Genomic DNA, 17,594 nt, shown 5'->3' on the forward strand with positions numbered 1-17,594 from the left:
ATTCATCAGTTAATACACATTTAGCTTCCATCTTTTAGGTATTATAAATAATGCTGTTATGAAATTTGTGTACACATTTTTGTGTGGACATATATTTTTATTTCTCTTGGCTATAGATCTAGGACTGGAATTGCTAGATCATATGGCAATTCTATGTTTAATATTTTGAAGAACTGCCAGACCATTTTAGAGAGTGGCCGCACCATTTCATATTCCTAACAGCAGTGGTTCCAATTTCTCCACCTCTTCAGCAACATTTTTCATATCTGTCTTCTTGATTATAGCTATCCTAGTTGGGTACGTAATGGTATCTCATTGTGGATTTGATTTGCAGGTCCTTAATGACTTGTGACCATAAGCTTCTTATTACATGCATATTGACCATTCATATATCTTCTTTAGATAAATATTTATCCAAACTCTTTTTTTAAAAACTGGGTTTTTTTTAATTGTTGAGTTGGAAGAATTATTTATACATTCTGGATATGACTTTAGTATCACATATATGATTTGCAACTATTTTCTCCCATTCTGTAGGTTGTCTTCTCACTTTCTTGATGGTGTCCTTTGAAGCACAATTTTTACAAATTTTGTTGAAGTTCAATTTATCAGTCTTCTGTTGTGTTATTTGTTCTGTTGGTGTTGAATCCAAGAACTAATTGTCTGACCCACAGTCACAAAGATTTATCCCTAGGAATCTATGGTTTTATTTCTTACATAAAGATCTGTTGTGATCAGTTTGAGTTAATTTTCTGTATGGTGTGAGGTAGGAATCCAATTCAATGTCTTTGCATGTAAATGTCCAATTGTCCCAGCACTATTTGTTGCAGATTCTTCTTTCCCCATTACATTGTTTAGGCTCCTTTGTCAAAAATCAATTGACTGTATACGTTAGGAGTTTCCTTTGGGTGCTCAATTATATTCAATTGATCTCTATGTCTATCCTTATGTCAATACCACACAACCTTCATTACTATAGCCTTTTAGTAAGTTTTGAAATTAAGAAGTGTGAGTCCTCCAACTTTTCTCTTTTTCAAGACTGTCTTGGCTATACTGGTTCCCTTGCATTTCCATATGAATTTTAGACACTCCAGCCTGGGCAACAGAGCGACTCCATCTCAAGAAAAAAGTCAGCTGGGATTTTAACAAAGATGCTTTGACTCTGTAGTTCAATTTGGAGAGTTATTGCCATTTTAAAAATATTGAGTCTTCCAATACCTGAACATAGGATGTCTCTGTTTATTTTGAGCTTCTCTAACTTCTTTCAAAATGTTTTATAAGTTTCAGTATATATCTTAAACTTTTTCTTTTTTTTTTTTATTTTACTCTAACACCATTCAATGACTTTTGTTAAATTTATTTCAAGGCTTTAATCTTTTCGATGTTATTGTAAATGGAATTGTTTTCTGAATTACTTTTAAAAAATTTTTAATCCTAGTATATAGAAATAAAATTGATTTTTGTATATTGATCTTGTATCCTGAAGCATTACTGGACTTATTAGTTGTATTATTTTAGTGAATTCTGTTGTTTTTTCTGTATATAAAAATCATGTCATGAAGAGTTTGACTTCTTCCTTTCCAATCTGGATAACTTTTATTTCTTTTCCTAACCTAACTGCCTGGGTTAGTACCTCCAGGACAATGTTTAATAGCAGTGACAAGAGTGGACATCCTTGTCTTATTCCTGATCTTAATAGAAAAGTATTTAATTTTTCACCATTAAGTATGATGTTAGTAGTAGTGGATTTTTCTTTTTTCTTTTTCTTTTTTTTTTTTTTTTTTTTTTTTTGAGACGGAGTCTCGCTCTGTCACCCAGGCTGGAGTGCAGTGGCGCAATCTTGGCTGACTGCAAGCTCCGCCTCCCGGGTTCACGCTGTTCTCCTGCCTCAGCCTCCGGTGTAGCTGGGACTACAGGCACCGGCCACTGCACCTGGCTAATTTTTTGTATTTTTAGTAGAGACGGGGTTTCACCGTGTTAGGCAGGATGGTCTCATCTCCTGACCTCGTGATCCGCCCATCTCGGCCTCCCAAAATGCTGGGATTACAGGCTTCAGCCACCGCGCCCGGCAGCAGTGGATTTTTCATAGATGCCCTTTATCAAGTTGAGGACATTTCCCTATACCCCTCATTTTATGAATGCTTTATCCTGAATGGGTGTTGGATATCGATTGAAATGATGTGGGTTTGTTTTTTAGCCTGTTAAAATTGTGTATTATAATAATTGATAATTCATAGGGTAAACCAACCTTGCATTCTAGGATAAATCCCGTTTTGTCATGGTTTATAATCCTTTTTATACATTGCTAGATTTGGTAGGCTAGTACTTTGTTGAAGGTTTTTGCATATATATTCATAAGAGATACTGGGGTATAGTTTTTTTTTATGATGTCTTTATCTGGTTTTGATATCAAGCTAAAATTTGCTTGGGAAATGTTTCCTCCTCTTTTATTTTCTGGAATAGTTTGTGAAGAATTTACGTAAAAATTTTTCTTTAAATGTTTGATCAGATTCATCGGTGAAGCCATCTGAGCATGGGCTCTTTTTATGGGGATTATTTGGATTACTAATTCAATCTCTGTCTTGTTATAGATAATTAAGATGTTCTATTGCTTCTTAAAGTAGTTTCAGTAATTTGTGCTTTTCTAGGATGTTGTCCCTTTCATCTAAGCTATCTAATTTGTTGACACATCATTATTCTCTTACAACCCTTTTTATTTGTATAGGGTCAGTAGTCCTCACTTTCAGTCTTGATTTTAGTTGAGTCTATTCTCTTTTTTTGCTTAGTCCATCTAGCTAAACATTTATCAATTCTGTTTATCTTTTTCAGAGATACAACTTGTGTTTTTGTTGATTTTCTTATTTTTCTATTCTCAATTTCAGTACTTTCTACTGTAATCCTTATTATTTCCTGCCTTCTGCTAGCTTTGGGTTTAGGTTGCTCTTCTTTTTCTAGTTTCCTAAAATTAAAGGCTAGGTTATTGATTTCAGAACTTCTTTTAAAAAAAAAAAAATAGACATTTACAACTATAAATTTTCCTGTAAGTACTGCTTTTGCAGCATCCTGTAAGTTTTGGCATGCTGGGTTTTCATTTTTATTTATCTCAAATTATTCTCTAATTTTTCTTTGACTTAATTTTTCTTCTTTGACTTATTGGTTATTTAAGAATGTTTTGTTTAATTTCTACATATTTGTGAATTTCCCAAATTTCTGTTGTTAAAATTTAATTCCACTGTGATGGAAAAAAATACTGTGTAAAATTTCAATCCTTGAATTTGAGACTTGTTTCATTGCCTGAATGATGGTCTCTCTTGGAGAATGTGCCAGATGCACTTGAGAAGAATATGTATTCCGCTATTTTTAGGAGTATTCCATAGGTGTCTCTTAGATCTAGTGTTGTTCAAGTCTTCGATATTCTTGCTGATTTTCTTCTGATTGTTTCGTTCACTATTGAACATGACCTGGGCCTGGCGCGGTGGCTCACGTCTGTAATCCCAGCACTTTGGGAGGCCGAGATGGGCGGATCATGAGGTCCGGAGATCGAGACCATCCTGGCTAACACGGTGAAATCCGTCTCTACTAAAAACACAAAAAATTAGCCAGGCGTGGTGGTGGGCGCCTGTAGTCCCAGCTACTTGGGAGGCTGAGGCAGGAGAATGGCTTGAACCTGGGAGGGGGAGCTTGCAGTGAGCCGATATTGCGCCCCTGCATTCCAGCCTGGGCGACGGAGGGAGACTCCATCTCAAAAAAGAAAAAAGAAAATGACCTATGGAGGTCTCTAATTATTATTGTGAAATTATGTATTTCTCCCTTGAGATATGTCCATTTTCCCTTTATGTATTTAGGCTCTGTCATTAGATGAATATATGTTTATAATTATTACATCTTCCGAACCGGATAACCCTTTTATCATTATAATATATCTCTCTTTATCTCTGCTAATAGTTTTTATCTTAAAGTCTACTTCATCTGATACCAGTAGAGTCACCTCAGCTCACTATGGTTCCATTTGCATGGTGTATCTTTTTAAAACCTTTTACATTCACCTATATGTATCTTTGAATTTAAAGAGTATCTTTTGTAGACAGCAAGCATATAGTTGGAACTTGTTTGGGGTTAAAAGAAATACTGTCGACAATCTCTACCTTCTGATTGGCTTGTTTAATCCAGTCACACCTAATGTTATTGTTATGTGGTTGTATTTATGTGTGTCATATCCAGTCGTACCTAATGTTATTGTTGTATGGTTGTATTTATGTCTGTCATTTTTCCTGTATTTCAAACATTTATTTTGTTTTCTGTATGTCTCATGACTATTTTGTTCCTCTGCTCTTTTACTATCTTCTTTTGTATTAAGTAGGCTTTGTCAAGTGTAACATCTTTAATTCCTTTAATAATTTTTGAACTACATTTTTTGGTTATTTTCTCAGTAATAACTCTAGGAGCTACAATATATATTTTAACTCATAAGAATCTACTGCAGATGTATACAAACTTAATTCTACTAAGATATAAAAGCTTTACTTCTATATAGTTCCAGCCCCTTCCCCAACATTTTGTGCTGTTTTTTGTTGTACATATTATGTCTACATATGTTACAAATACCATATTGTTATAATTATTGCTTTATACATTATATTTTAAAGAAGTTAATAGGAGAATACAAACATCCTTAAAGATATTTCTATCTTACCCTTCTAAATACACATATATATCTGTAAGAATACATCTATATAGGAATATAGCTGTAGAAATATGTTCTTTCTTATTTACCATTTCTGGTTCTCTTCATTTGTTTCTATGGATTTGAGTTACTATCTGCTGTTATTTTTTTATTCAAATATAGCTTTATTTCCATCCCCCTCTGTTGTGTTTATTGTTAATTATATCTATATGTTATAAGCCCAATAAAATGTTATCGATATTGTTTTATGAAATTGTCTTTAATCAGTTAATAGAAGAAAGGGGAAGAAATATTTAATTATACTGTCTTGTAACATTAGCTACACACTATTGTTACTGTAACTCTTTATTTGTAAGGATTTGAATTACTATTTTGTGTCTCTTCCTTTCACCTGAAAAACTTCCCTTTAGTATTTTTTGTAAGGCAGGACTACTACCAATAAATTCTCTCAGTTTTTCTTTATCTCAGAATGTCTTTGTTTAACCTTTATTTTTGAAAGATAACTTGGCTGGATATATAATTCTTTTTTGGTAGCTTTTTTTCTTCAACTCTTTAAATGTCATTTACTTCCTTCTGGCCTCCATTGTTTCTAATGACATGCCAGCTGTCAGTCTTATTATGGTTCCCTTCTATGTAATGCCTTTTTTTTTAACTGCTTTCAAGACTTTATTTTTATTTTCATGTTCAGGTTTTTGACTATGATATATCTGGAGGTGGATGTTTTTCCACCTGTACTACTTAGAATTCAATGAACTTCTTGAATGTAGTGTTTTCCTACAAATTTGTAGAAATTTTAGTTATTATTTTATTTCTATATTTTTGTGCATATTTTTCTTTTTCTCTATCCTCTCTTGTTTTTAGAGACGGGTCTCACTCTCTTATCCAGGCTGGAGTGCAGTGTCTGTTCTTTCCTTCTGGTACTCTCAAAATGTATATGTTGATGTGTTTAATGGCATATCACATTTCTCTGAGGCACTGTTTATTTTTCTTTTCTTTTTTTTTTTTTTTTTTTTTGCCTGCTTTCCTTAGTTCTTTGAACATATTTACAACCATTGCTTTTAGTTTTTTGTTTTTTTTTTTAGACGGAGTCTCACTCTGTCGCCAGGCTGGAGTGCAGTGGCGTGATGTCAGCTCACTGCAACCTCTGCTTCCCGGGTTCAAGCGATTCTTCTGCCTCAGCCTCTCAAGTAGCTGAGACTACAGGAACATGACAGAACACCCAGCTAATTTTTGTATTTTTAGTAGAGACAGGGTTTCACCATATTGGCCAGGATGCTCTCGATCTCTTGACCTCATGATCCACCTGCCTCGACCTCCCAAAGTGCTGGAATTACAGGAGTGAGCCACCGCACCCATCCAAATTTTTTACATGATAATTCCAACATCTTTATGTGATAAGGCCCCCTAAAATGCAGTTTCTCCTGCTTGCTGTTTTTCCTAAGTATAGGTCACACTTTTCATGTTTTTTTGCATGACTCACAGTTTTTTGTTGAAAACAACATTTTAGGTAAAATATTGTAGCAACTCTGGATACTGACTCCATCCACCCATCCTGGGTTTGTGGTTATGAGTTTGATCATTTGTTTATCTGTTTGGTGATTTAACTGGACTAATTCTGTGAAGTCTGTTTCCCCCACAGCCTGTAGCCTCTGATATCTCTGCTCTGACTTTTTACTTGCAGTTATCTTTTAGCCTGGCTTCCCATGGATCACTCCTTGGTCAACATAAGCCATTTTGTGGTAATTTTTACCTTCTACTGTCAAATATGTATGTGGATTGAAGACTGCTTTTGTAATTCAGGGAGTTTTGTGGTTTTGCTCTGGATTTAGCCAGAGACTGGTAGCTTGGAAGTTTTGTCACCAGTCTCTCCTCAGACGGTGCAGCCTTCAGCATACACAGTCTTCTAGACCCAGCTATGAGTATATTTTATTTTACAGTGGATAGAATAGATTATTTTCCCGTCAGTGATGCATCAAAGGTTGTACTATACTTATGTGCCTGAGTCAGTAAGGCATCAGCTCTTTGCTAATCAATCTGAATGTGGCTTGGGGAATACTTACAAGTCTGCATTACATCTTGCCCTGATTGGTACTGAGTAGGAGAGCCTGTGCATAAACACAGCCATCCAGACCCCAGGGATGAGTGTGCTCTTAGTGGGTCACTTTAGCTGTATCTTCTCTGCTTCTCTCTGTTAAACTTCTGGCTGGTCCTCTTTGTTTCTTTGTTGCTATTAGTTTTATGCAGCTATTAACCTTCTAATTGTTCATGAACGAAAAAATAATTTCTGCCTTACAGCCATATAATATAACTGTAATTTGTACTTTTCTTACCTTTACAAAGTGACTGGAAAATGAAAGATTAGCCACTGAGTGGACACCCTAAATCAGGGGTTGGCAAAGTTTTTCAGTAGAGGGACAGAGAGTAAATACTTTAGGCTTTGCAACTCATAATGGTCTCTTGCAACTACTCATCTCTGTCATTATAGCACAAGAGCACCCAGAGTTAACATATAAATGAATGAGTGTGTCTGTGTTTCAATAAAGCATTATAGTTGACCCTTGAACAATGTGGGAGTTAGGGGTGCCAACCCACCGTGCAAAAATCCCATTGTAAATTTTGACTCCCCAAAAACTTAATAACTAATAGCCTACTTATAGAAAGATGAATTTTAAAATAAGGTATTTATTGCAATGCATATTTAAATAAACCTTGCTACTTCCAATTGAATATTAATGTATTGAATTGCTGATAGTACCTTCAAGTTTTCTTCATTGCTGTTTGCTAAATTAGCCTACCTTTATGCTTTGAAAGTATTATATTTTCAGCTTAGACTAAACTTTGTAAGCTTTGGATTTTCTTGATTTTGTTAATGTAGATATCGTGTTGAAGGGATAATTCCAGAATCAGCAGCTAAACTATCTGATTTCCTCTACCAAACTGGAGAGAGAGTTACATGGGATAAATCATTGCAAGTGTACGATATGGTACACAGGATTGATTCGGTAATTTGTTGTTTAATACTGGACTTTTAGAACATTAATATATTTTTAGCTTATACCTTAGTGAGTTGAGTTTATTAAAACTATGTTATGTAGACACAGTATTTTATAGTTTCAAATTGACTTGAAGTCTTTAGAAAAGCTTTAAAACTTCCCTACTTTCCAAGAGTTTAATTCCAATTAGCTTTATTCTGCTTGCAAATGCATTATTACATTTTGAATCTGGTAACCTCTCTTGCAATGTGTGCCATTTGTTATAAGGGAACAGAACTCAGGGATTCACCTCCATTACATGAAAAACAAAAGTTAAGTATGTCTTATTGATGGGAAGTCTGTAAGACTTATTTTAGTCATATTACATTAGATATTAGGATACTTACAATCATAGCAGAAGGTGAAGGGAAAGTAAGCACATTTTACCATGACAGAGCAGGAGAGAGAGGGAGCAAAGGGGGAGATGCCACACATTTTTAAACCATCAGACTTCATGAGAACTCACTCACTATCATGAGAACAGGAACAATGCAGACACATACCATAAGGACTTAAAGAACAAACGGCATATAATGTTTAAGAGTAGGTGTATGAGTCCGTTCTCATACTGCTATGAAGAAATACCCAAGACCGGGTAATTTATAAAGGAAATATGTTTAATTGACACACAGTTCCACATTGCTGGGGAGGCCTCAGGAAACTTACAATCATGACAGAAGGCAAAGGAGAAGCAGGCACCTTCTTCACCGAGCAGCAGGAGGGAAACCACCCCTATGATCCAATTATCTCCACCTGGTCCCGCCCTTGACATGTGGGGATTACAATTCAAGGTGGGATTTGGTTGGGGACACAGAACCAAACCACATCAGTAAAGATAAAGTAAGGAAATAACATTATATAGAAGGTTGAAGTTTAGGAACACTTTCAAATATATTATCTCAGTTAAATAGATACAAAGAGAATAAAAACAAAGAGAAAATAAAGGTAACTGGAGTAGAAAGTTGAGAGAAGAGAGAATGTGAGAGGAAAGTATGGTTTAGAGAGAGACAGAAGAAAGGATCAGTATGAGGTAAGGGCAGAATGAAAGCTTAGGAGGAGAAAAAATGAATGAAATGACAGGAATAATGATACATGGCAAAAAGAGGTTGCATTAGTCTGTTTTCACACTGCTATAAATAACTACCTGAGACTGGGTAATTTATGAAGAGAAAAGGTTTACTTGATTCAGTTCTTTTTTTTTTTTTTTTTTCCTGAGATGGAGTCTTGCTCAGTTGCCCAGGCTGGAGTGTAGTAGGGGGGTCTTGTCGCACTGCAAGCTCCGCCTCCCAGGTTCACGCCATTCTCCTGCCTCAGCCACCCGAGTAGCTGGGACTACAGGCGCCTGCCACCACACCTGGCTAATTTTTTTTTTTTTTGTATTTTTAGTAGAGACGGAGTTTAATCATGCTAGCCAGGATGGTCTTGATCTCCTGACCTCGTGATCCACCCGCCTCGGCCTCCCAAAGTGCTGGGATTACAGGCATGAGCCACCACGCCCGGCTGACCCACAGTTCTATAGGCTTCACAGGAGCATGCATGACTGGGAGGCCTCAGGAAATTTACAATCATGGCAGAAGGTGAAGGGGAACACCTTGGCATGAGGTAACAGGTAACTCTTCTGTTACCATGGCAGAATAGGAGAGAGAGGGAACTAAGGGGGAGGTACCACACACTTTTAAACCATCAGATCTCATGAGAACTCACTCACTCATGAGAACAGCAATTGGGAAGTCTGCCCCATGATCCAATTACCTCCCACCAGGCTGATCCTCTAATTCAACATGATATTTGGGCAGGGACACAAATTCAAACCACATCACAAGTAGAAACAAGGATGAAGAAGTGGGATAAGTGATTCCAAACTTTGGTCCAGCACACTATAGATATCTCATTTATTTATTAAGGCCATTGTAAAAATAACCACCTGGGACTGAGCGCAGTGGCTAACACCTGTAATCCCAGAACTTTGGGAGGCAGAGGCGGATGGATCACCTGAGGTCAGGAGTTCGAGACCAGCCTAGCTAACATGGTGACCCTGATTCTACTAAAACTACAAAAAATTAGCCAGGCATGGTGACATGTGCCTGTGACCCCAGCTATTTGGGAGGCTGAGGCAGGAGAATCGCTTGAACCCAGGAGGCGGAGATTGCAGTGAGCCAAGATCATACCATCACACTCCAACTTGGGCAACAAGAGTGACACACCGTCTCAAAAACAAACAAATAAATAAATAACCACCTGGAGGGATGGAGGGATGATTCTCCTCTCTTCCAGTAATATGTCCATTCCAGTTGTTTGTGTTTTCTCCGTCTTAGGAAACCTGTTTCTGGGGGAATCCTGACTTTGTTCCAAACTCTCCCAGACTGATGTTTATGTTCTTTTGACTAATTAATTCACTTCACAAATACTTCACACTTCACAGATACTTTTTGAGCAGCTACTGTGAACTCCATACTGTTTCAGTTCACTAGGGACACATAAGAGAAGAAGACAGAAATTGTCCCTGCTTTCACAAAACTTATATTCTCACCAGAAGACACATAATAAACAAATAAACAATTTGTTAAAACTTATCGGATAATGAAGGCTAGGATTGGTAAGAATAAGTGTTATGAATGATAATAGTATAGGCAATAACCAGGAGAAGTTAATTTATAGCTAGAGAATTGGGAAAGGCCAGTCTGAGTGAGAGACATTAGAAACCTGGGTAACAAAATGGAGGTTGGGGAGATAGACATGGAAAGATCTGGGAGAGAATAGCAGACATAGGGGAAAGCAAATACAGAGGTCTTGAGGTGGAAAGAGTTTGGCAGTGTTTAATCAGAAGATAAACAAGATCTGTGGGGTTTGACCATAAAAAGCAAGGAGAAAAGTGGTTAAGAGGTGAGAGGTTAGGCTGGGATCAGATTCTGCAAAAGTATCAAAGGTCAGGGGGAGAAGTTTTGTTATACATTCAGTGGGAAGCCATTGATGTGTTTTAAGCAGGGAAGTGACTGATTTGATTTACACTTTTAAGAGACAGCTGCTGAAAGAAGCATGGATTATAAGGGGGTAAGAATGAAATCAGCACAAACAGTTATGAGGCTATGAGAGTAATCTAAATGAGACATCATGGTGGCTTGTGCTAGGGTTGAAGACATGGAGAGGGAGGTAAGTCAGGAAACCCAAAGATACAGAGATAGAGTCAATAGGGCTTACTGATGCAGGCAGAGAGGAATCAGATAAGTCTTCCAAAACTGGACTGTAGTGAAATTGCACAAATAAATTTCCTTTGGGAAATTAATTGAACTATATACTTAAAATAGGTGAATTCATGGTATGTATATTATACTCAATAAGCTGTTTTTAAAAATGAGTCCTAGATTTTTGGCTAATAGTAGCTTTATTTAAAAGAGAAACGTGAATGATGGAATAAAACTAACTTTTATGATTTTCACAAATGATTGCATTTGTAAAATTTCAGATCACTAGGCCTTTAGTTCTTTAAGTCTCCAACCTGTATTTCATTTATCAAACAAAAATAAGTAAATAAATAAATAAATAAATGTCCCACATATCTGCCATCAAATTATCATTTATTTAGAACTTTGTAATTTTGCCTACTTTTATTAAACTCATCTTAAAATCTAGGAGAGAAGAGTTGTAGAAAAGCCCATGAAGGTAAATCTGTTTCATCTTGTAGAAAGTCCTTGATCTTCATCTTGTAAATCAGTTTTATTTTGTAGAGAGGAAGTGCCTATCCACAAAAAGCACATGTCCATGATCTTCTTGGGATTTGAACATTCAATTTGAGAACCACTGGGCATCACAAATGAAAATCCAAAAATTTAACTATTTCATTCATCGTTTTATAATACTAATCATACAGTTCGATTAGCACTTCAGGTATTTCTATTGTTTTTTCAAGCCATATGGTATAATAGAAAGAATACTAGACGTGACATCCAAAAACCTGAAAACAAATTCAGAGAGATTTTGTGACTTACTCAAGGATAATGCAGCCAATATGTGGTAGAACGAGGACTTGTACCTGGTCTCCTAATTCTAAATTAGAATTATTTTCCCTTTCTGTAAAGATTTATAGTATTCATCTCCAGGAGTATGTTTTATTTACTTATTTATTTTTATAATTATTATTCTTTTTAGAGATAGGGTCTCACTCTGTTGCCCAGGCTAGTGTGCAGTGTTGTGATGAAAGCTCACTCTAGCCTCAAACTCCTGGGCTCAAGCGATCGTCCTACCTAAGCCTCCCAAGTAGCTGGAATTACAGGCATGTGCCACCACGCCTGTTCAAGGATGTGTCTTAACTGCCTCCTCTTCAACCTACTGGTGAGGGAGAGAGTCCCACTCTAGGGTTATGGGGATGGTCAAACACATAATACCCACCAATGGACAAGTGAGGTAGATTGAAGTTTATTAATCATTGATCACAGACCAAGAAGGGAGAACAAACTATGCAACACAGGGCAACATAGGAACAGAGTGAACACCTAGGGGCTGTGGGAGGCAGCCTTTGTGTCAACAGGGTAGAATGAGCCCTGGTTCCTGCAGAGGAATGTGATTGTCTTGTTTGAATGATTCCATGGGCCAGCAGGGAACTGAGACCACTAAACAGGGATAAATAGTAACCATGCTGGTCCTGTTAAGAAGGAGGATTGTTTGGCTAGGGGATCTTATCTGCAGGAATGAAGAGGGAAAGGAATGTGTAGTTAGGCCATTCAAGACCAACATTGGTCTTTAATTTTAGACCTTACACTACAGGGTGCTAAATCAATGTATTTTTCAGAATATATTACTTAACCTTTGTGGAGTAGTAGAAATAGTGCTATATGGGGAATCAGGAAACCTGGGTTCTATTTCTTTACTTATCTCTAGTTGTGAATGCGATTTAATTTGTTAGGCTTCAATTTCTCCATCTAAAAATGGAAAGAGTAGATGATCTCAAGATTGCTTCTTGAATTTTCTATACTCATAGATTTAATGCTCCTTTAACACTCAAAATCCAAGCTGATTTGGTGATGAGGTCTTAAAATTTCAAAGCCCTGCTTTTTCCAAATGGAGGCCAATCATATGCAATAAAATTTGGGAGGGAAACAATACAAAGAATAGATATTAAATAATGGTTGTTTACTTTATGGTTTGATTTGTTGCAGGACACATTCATATGTCATACCATTACACAAAGTTTTGCCATGGGCTCCATTTCCCCTCGAGACTTTATCGACTTAGTGTACATCAAGCGCTACGAAGGAAATATGAACATTATCAGCTGTAAGTTGAAGCATTTTGCCCATATCTTGGAATTACTATGAACCATTAATAAATGTTTTCCCTTTATTCACAGCTTCAAATAAATTATATTTATAATTATTTCCTTTTTAAGTTTACTCAGTAGGATCAACAAGTACACGTATCATGTAGATATGCCTGTGACACTCCGAAGGTGCCATTTATATAATGGTCAATGTTTACAACATCTCTTAGACTTTTGTAGCATATATCATGTAGCAGTGAATATAGATAGATACTTGTAGCCTAAAACTTCACGTATACGTTTTTAAAATCCGAAGAAACAAAATTAATTGTTAGATATGATTTTATATTTGAATTGCTTATAATGAGCATATCCAGTAACTGATAAAACTGTTAAAGAAATTTCCACTAGATGGCTCTTTACATAAATGTGCTTTTATTTCTTTTAGAAACTGCAGGTTTTGATATATACCTATCCCCACTCCCAAATGTGTCACTCTGTAAAATGCATATGTGTAATTTTCTAACTTGCATTATTGATCAAAACATACCATTCCATACCATGAGGATCTATGGACTCAGATAACTTAAGATAACTCATGGTGAAGGAACTTTGGTAGCACAGTGGCATAAAGCCCGTTTTTCTCTATAATTTGGATTAATTTCACTATTCCTACTTGGGACCAAGGACAATTACATTTTGTTAATTATTATTTCCCAGCAGGATTTCAGTTCCTTCGAGATATCTTTAGTACTCTACTTTTCAGAGTCCAGACTGCGTCGTAGCACTCATTCAAACCCAGTTAGCTCTTTCTTCAGCATGCCACTAACGGCTGATGTTCATAATGTTCATATATGTTTAGTTGTCTCATTTTTGAAATGAGGGCACATATAATGTATTCATGGCCTACAACATAAAATAGTCTGTCTAAACAGATCATACATCTGTTATTTTCCATATTTTGAAAGCAGACCATTTCTATATAATTATTAGTGATCAGAGGGAAGCTAAAAAAGAAGTAGAGATTAAAATCAACAACTAGAGGTAATCAACCTCTAGTTGATAGTGATTTGGTGCACAAATCACTATTGAATTTGCTTTAAAAGTTTCCATTGAATGAATTTTTGATCAGTACTCATAGTTTTCTTAACATTTCTTTTTTTTATCCTACCCTGTACCTTGCTATAAGCTAAATATTTTGCTTGCATTATCTCACTAGTGAGGAAACTGAAGTTCATGGAAATTAAGCAGTTAAGAAATTAAGTTACATAGCTAATAAGCAGCTAACCCAGAATTAAAACTCAGTTCTTTCTGATTTTCCAAAATAAGTGCTAACTACCACACCATATGCTTCATAAAAGACCCATACCTGTTTGTAGACTACAACAGATTTTTTTTAAAGAAGACAAGCAGAATTTCCATATTTCAAACAGAGAAAAAATCTTTTATAATAACATCACTTCTGGCAGTACTATTATAGGCTCTGTCAAGATAATGATATAAGTCATAAAAATGGAAAATTTATTCAACAACTCTAGTCTCCAAGTTAGTGTTTTACATTGTATTTCCCATGGAATTGATTTGCTTATGTTAAAATCATATCAGAAAATCCATCTTCTCTGATAAGAGTAGGATTCAGTTGCACAGAATAAACACATATATGTTTTAAAATATTTTTAGAAAGAGTATATATATATTATCATAAATTAAATCATAAACCAACCCCCTCTGCATTCACATAGAATACAGATACTATGTTGCATAATTCTAAAATAAACTCTACTGATTTTCAGTTAGAGTTTGAAGTTAGTTCCAGGGAATTGCAGAAGGGAGCATTTTAAAATATCATTATTGACAGACCATCTAACCACTTCAAATATTTTACTTAAAAAAAAAAACATGATTAACAAAAAAATCTATGAACCCAGGACCCTAGTAGAATAGTTTTCACCCAAAGCCAGTTAACGGTCTTCACTCAAACCCAGTGAGATTTAAGTTAGTTATAGGCATTAACTATTTTCTGAGATTTGAGCCATCTTTTGCTTCAAATCTCAGAAAATAGTTCAATGATGCTTTTAACCATTTTTCTTGTATACAGAAGTTGACAGCATCTTTAGAAATACTAGCAGGAAAAAATTTAAGAGGACAATAGTGCTGATACTGGTATTTTCTCAATTTTGGCTTCATATGTGCAAATAAACATTCACATATATAAAACTAATGTTAATGCTATTAACCAACTTAAATGCTATATTATATATTTTTTAAAATATGCTGCTGGAAATAATTTTTCCTCTTTGTGAAATAGGTTTCATTTTAATTTTTTAAAATCTCTTAGCTAAAAGCGTGGATTTTCCAGAATATCCTCCATCTTCAAATTATATCCGTGGTTATAACCATCCTTGTGGCTTTGTATGTTCACCAATGAAAGAGTAAGTGTTATTTGCACTTATTTATTTTAACAGGTTTTTTAGTTCAACTTGTGATTTAGTTCAAGATTCCTGGCTCATCAGTAGAAATACGTACCAGCATATTCTGTTGGGGGAAAAAAAAAACTGCCCCTAAATATGATTTTTAAAATAACTTCATATAATCATTTTCATTTTAAGTATAATCAGAATGGATACTTCCCTATAAAGTATGATCTGAGGTTTCTGAGAACAATCAAACACACACAAACATTTCCCAGCAGTTAAGCTTCCTTGATATTTTCTATTTCTCCATTAGAGTCATTTCTGTAAATTATTAAGGAACTTTTATGAATTAAAAATAAACTTTCCTAGAATTATAACACACATTTATCAGTAATGAATGCTTTACTTTGAATGAATTCTTCCCAATGGACTACTTACTAAGAGCAGATACCTGCAAAATAAGATCCAGTAGGTACATTCAGATAAAAGAAAAGCTGAAGAAATCAGAGATGAGTCACTGCCTAAAGGTGGCCTTGGGATAAAATGGCAGCATAAAATATACATATTTTGTAAAAGCATATACTCTAATTCAATGTATATCATTTCATAAGTTCCTTAAGTTTTAATGTTTGCTAAATGATTTTTTATTGAGTAAAAGATATTGGCACATGAAAACAGATGCATTGGTTAGATATAAATGTTTCAGTACAAGAAAAAAAATGTATGTGAAGGAAGCCCAAATGAAATTAAATTTTGGACCTGTATTCCTTAACATTTCCTCTACTGAATTGGAAAACTAAAAAACCTCACAATTATTCACATTAATGTACAGGATTGTTGATACAGATAATAATAACAATGCGTAGTCTTTCTACCCATTTGTCAATTTTGAATCTATGGCCAAGATTTTATTCTCCATAGCAGGAGAAAACAAAACAAATGAAGGGTAATTACACCAATTCAGCAAGGTAATCAACCACTGGCACGGACTATAGTTGGAAAATTTTACACCTTAAAGCATGCTTCACTGGCCAAGTCCCCTTCTTGCACCTTGTCAATGCAGAAGTGCACTCCAGTAAATATTAGAAAGGCTTTCTTATGTGTGTAAAGCCATTGTAAACACAAAGAAAGATTTAAGACCATAGAAACTACTAGTAAGGACAGCAGTTCCCATTTATCCATAGAGATATGTTCCATGACCCCAAGAAAATGTCTAAACCCATGGATAGTACCAAACCCTATGTATACACCATGGTTTTTTGATCTCATAATCAAGGAGGCTACTAAGTGACTAATGGGTGGGTGGCCTATACAGCCTAAATACGCCGGTAAAGGGATGATTTCACATCCTGGGTGGGACAGAGCAGGATGATGTAAGATTTCATCACACTACTCAGAACAATGTGCAATTTAAGGCTTATGAATTTTTCTTATTTCTGGAATGGGTTGACCTTAGGTAAATGAAACTGCAGAAAGTGAAACAGAGGATAAGAGGGAACTACTGTGTTCTCAATCTAGCCATTTGAGGCACTGTAAAAATAGTCTAAACCTTGCATGGAGAAAAGTATAAGAAAATGGACACTCACGCTATTTGTTGGAACGGTTGTCTTCCTTGAAAATTTTATAAAACTATATTCTCCCTTGCACATTTTTAAGTTGACATTAAAATTTTTCATAGGGATTACATTGATGAAAAGTAAATTACATTGATGAAAAGTACAATTCCCAGCATGTGCTAAACATTGACTTTTTTAAAAAAAATGGTTATATCATCCTTATAAACATATCCAGTAGATTATAAATACCATAACTTGAAACCCACCATTAAATTATTCACTTTAAAATAAATACAACTTTTAACAGTCAGAAAATTTACATCATTCCTTTCCTCCTTGAACTCACATTTTTATTTTTCCCCTCATATAATTTTATTCTAATAGAATATATTTTATGGTTTGAATTATTTCATAGTCATCCTAATTCTTTGCAAAAATGACATGTGTTTAAAGTTTTAAAATTTGTTTTACTTCCCATAACTCTACTGTCTAACAACTACAAATATATATATGCCTTCTGGATTAAGTTATCATTACATATTGATCAAAATTAAAAATATGTTTATATATAAATATTAAACATAGTGCAAACTGTTATTAGAAACATATATTTTATTATTAGCAAAACTGAAATAGCACTTACTATGTGCTAGG

General features: G+C 35.2%; 1 protein-coding gene across 1 annotated transcript in view; it reads left to right on the forward strand.

The window, feature by feature from the left end:
• Positions 1 to 17,594, forward strand: part of STARD6 (StAR related lipid transfer domain containing 6) — a 37,559-nt gene that overhangs the window by 17,367 nt on the left and 2,598 nt on the right. The window contains exons 3-5 of the mRNA XM_025365589.1: positions 7,560 to 7,686; positions 12,870 to 12,987; positions 15,309 to 15,402. Of these exons, the coding sequence (XP_025221374.1) occupies positions 7,560 to 7,686; positions 12,870 to 12,987; positions 15,309 to 15,402 (339 nt within the window). The remainder of the gene's footprint in view (positions 1 to 7,559; positions 7,687 to 12,869; positions 12,988 to 15,308; positions 15,403 to 17,594) is intronic.

This window comes from Theropithecus gelada, chromosome 18 (genome assembly GCF_003255815.1).
Source record: "Theropithecus gelada isolate Dixy chromosome 18, Tgel_1.0, whole genome shotgun sequence".
Lineage (NCBI taxonomy): Eukaryota > Metazoa > Chordata > Mammalia > Primates > Cercopithecidae > Theropithecus > Theropithecus gelada.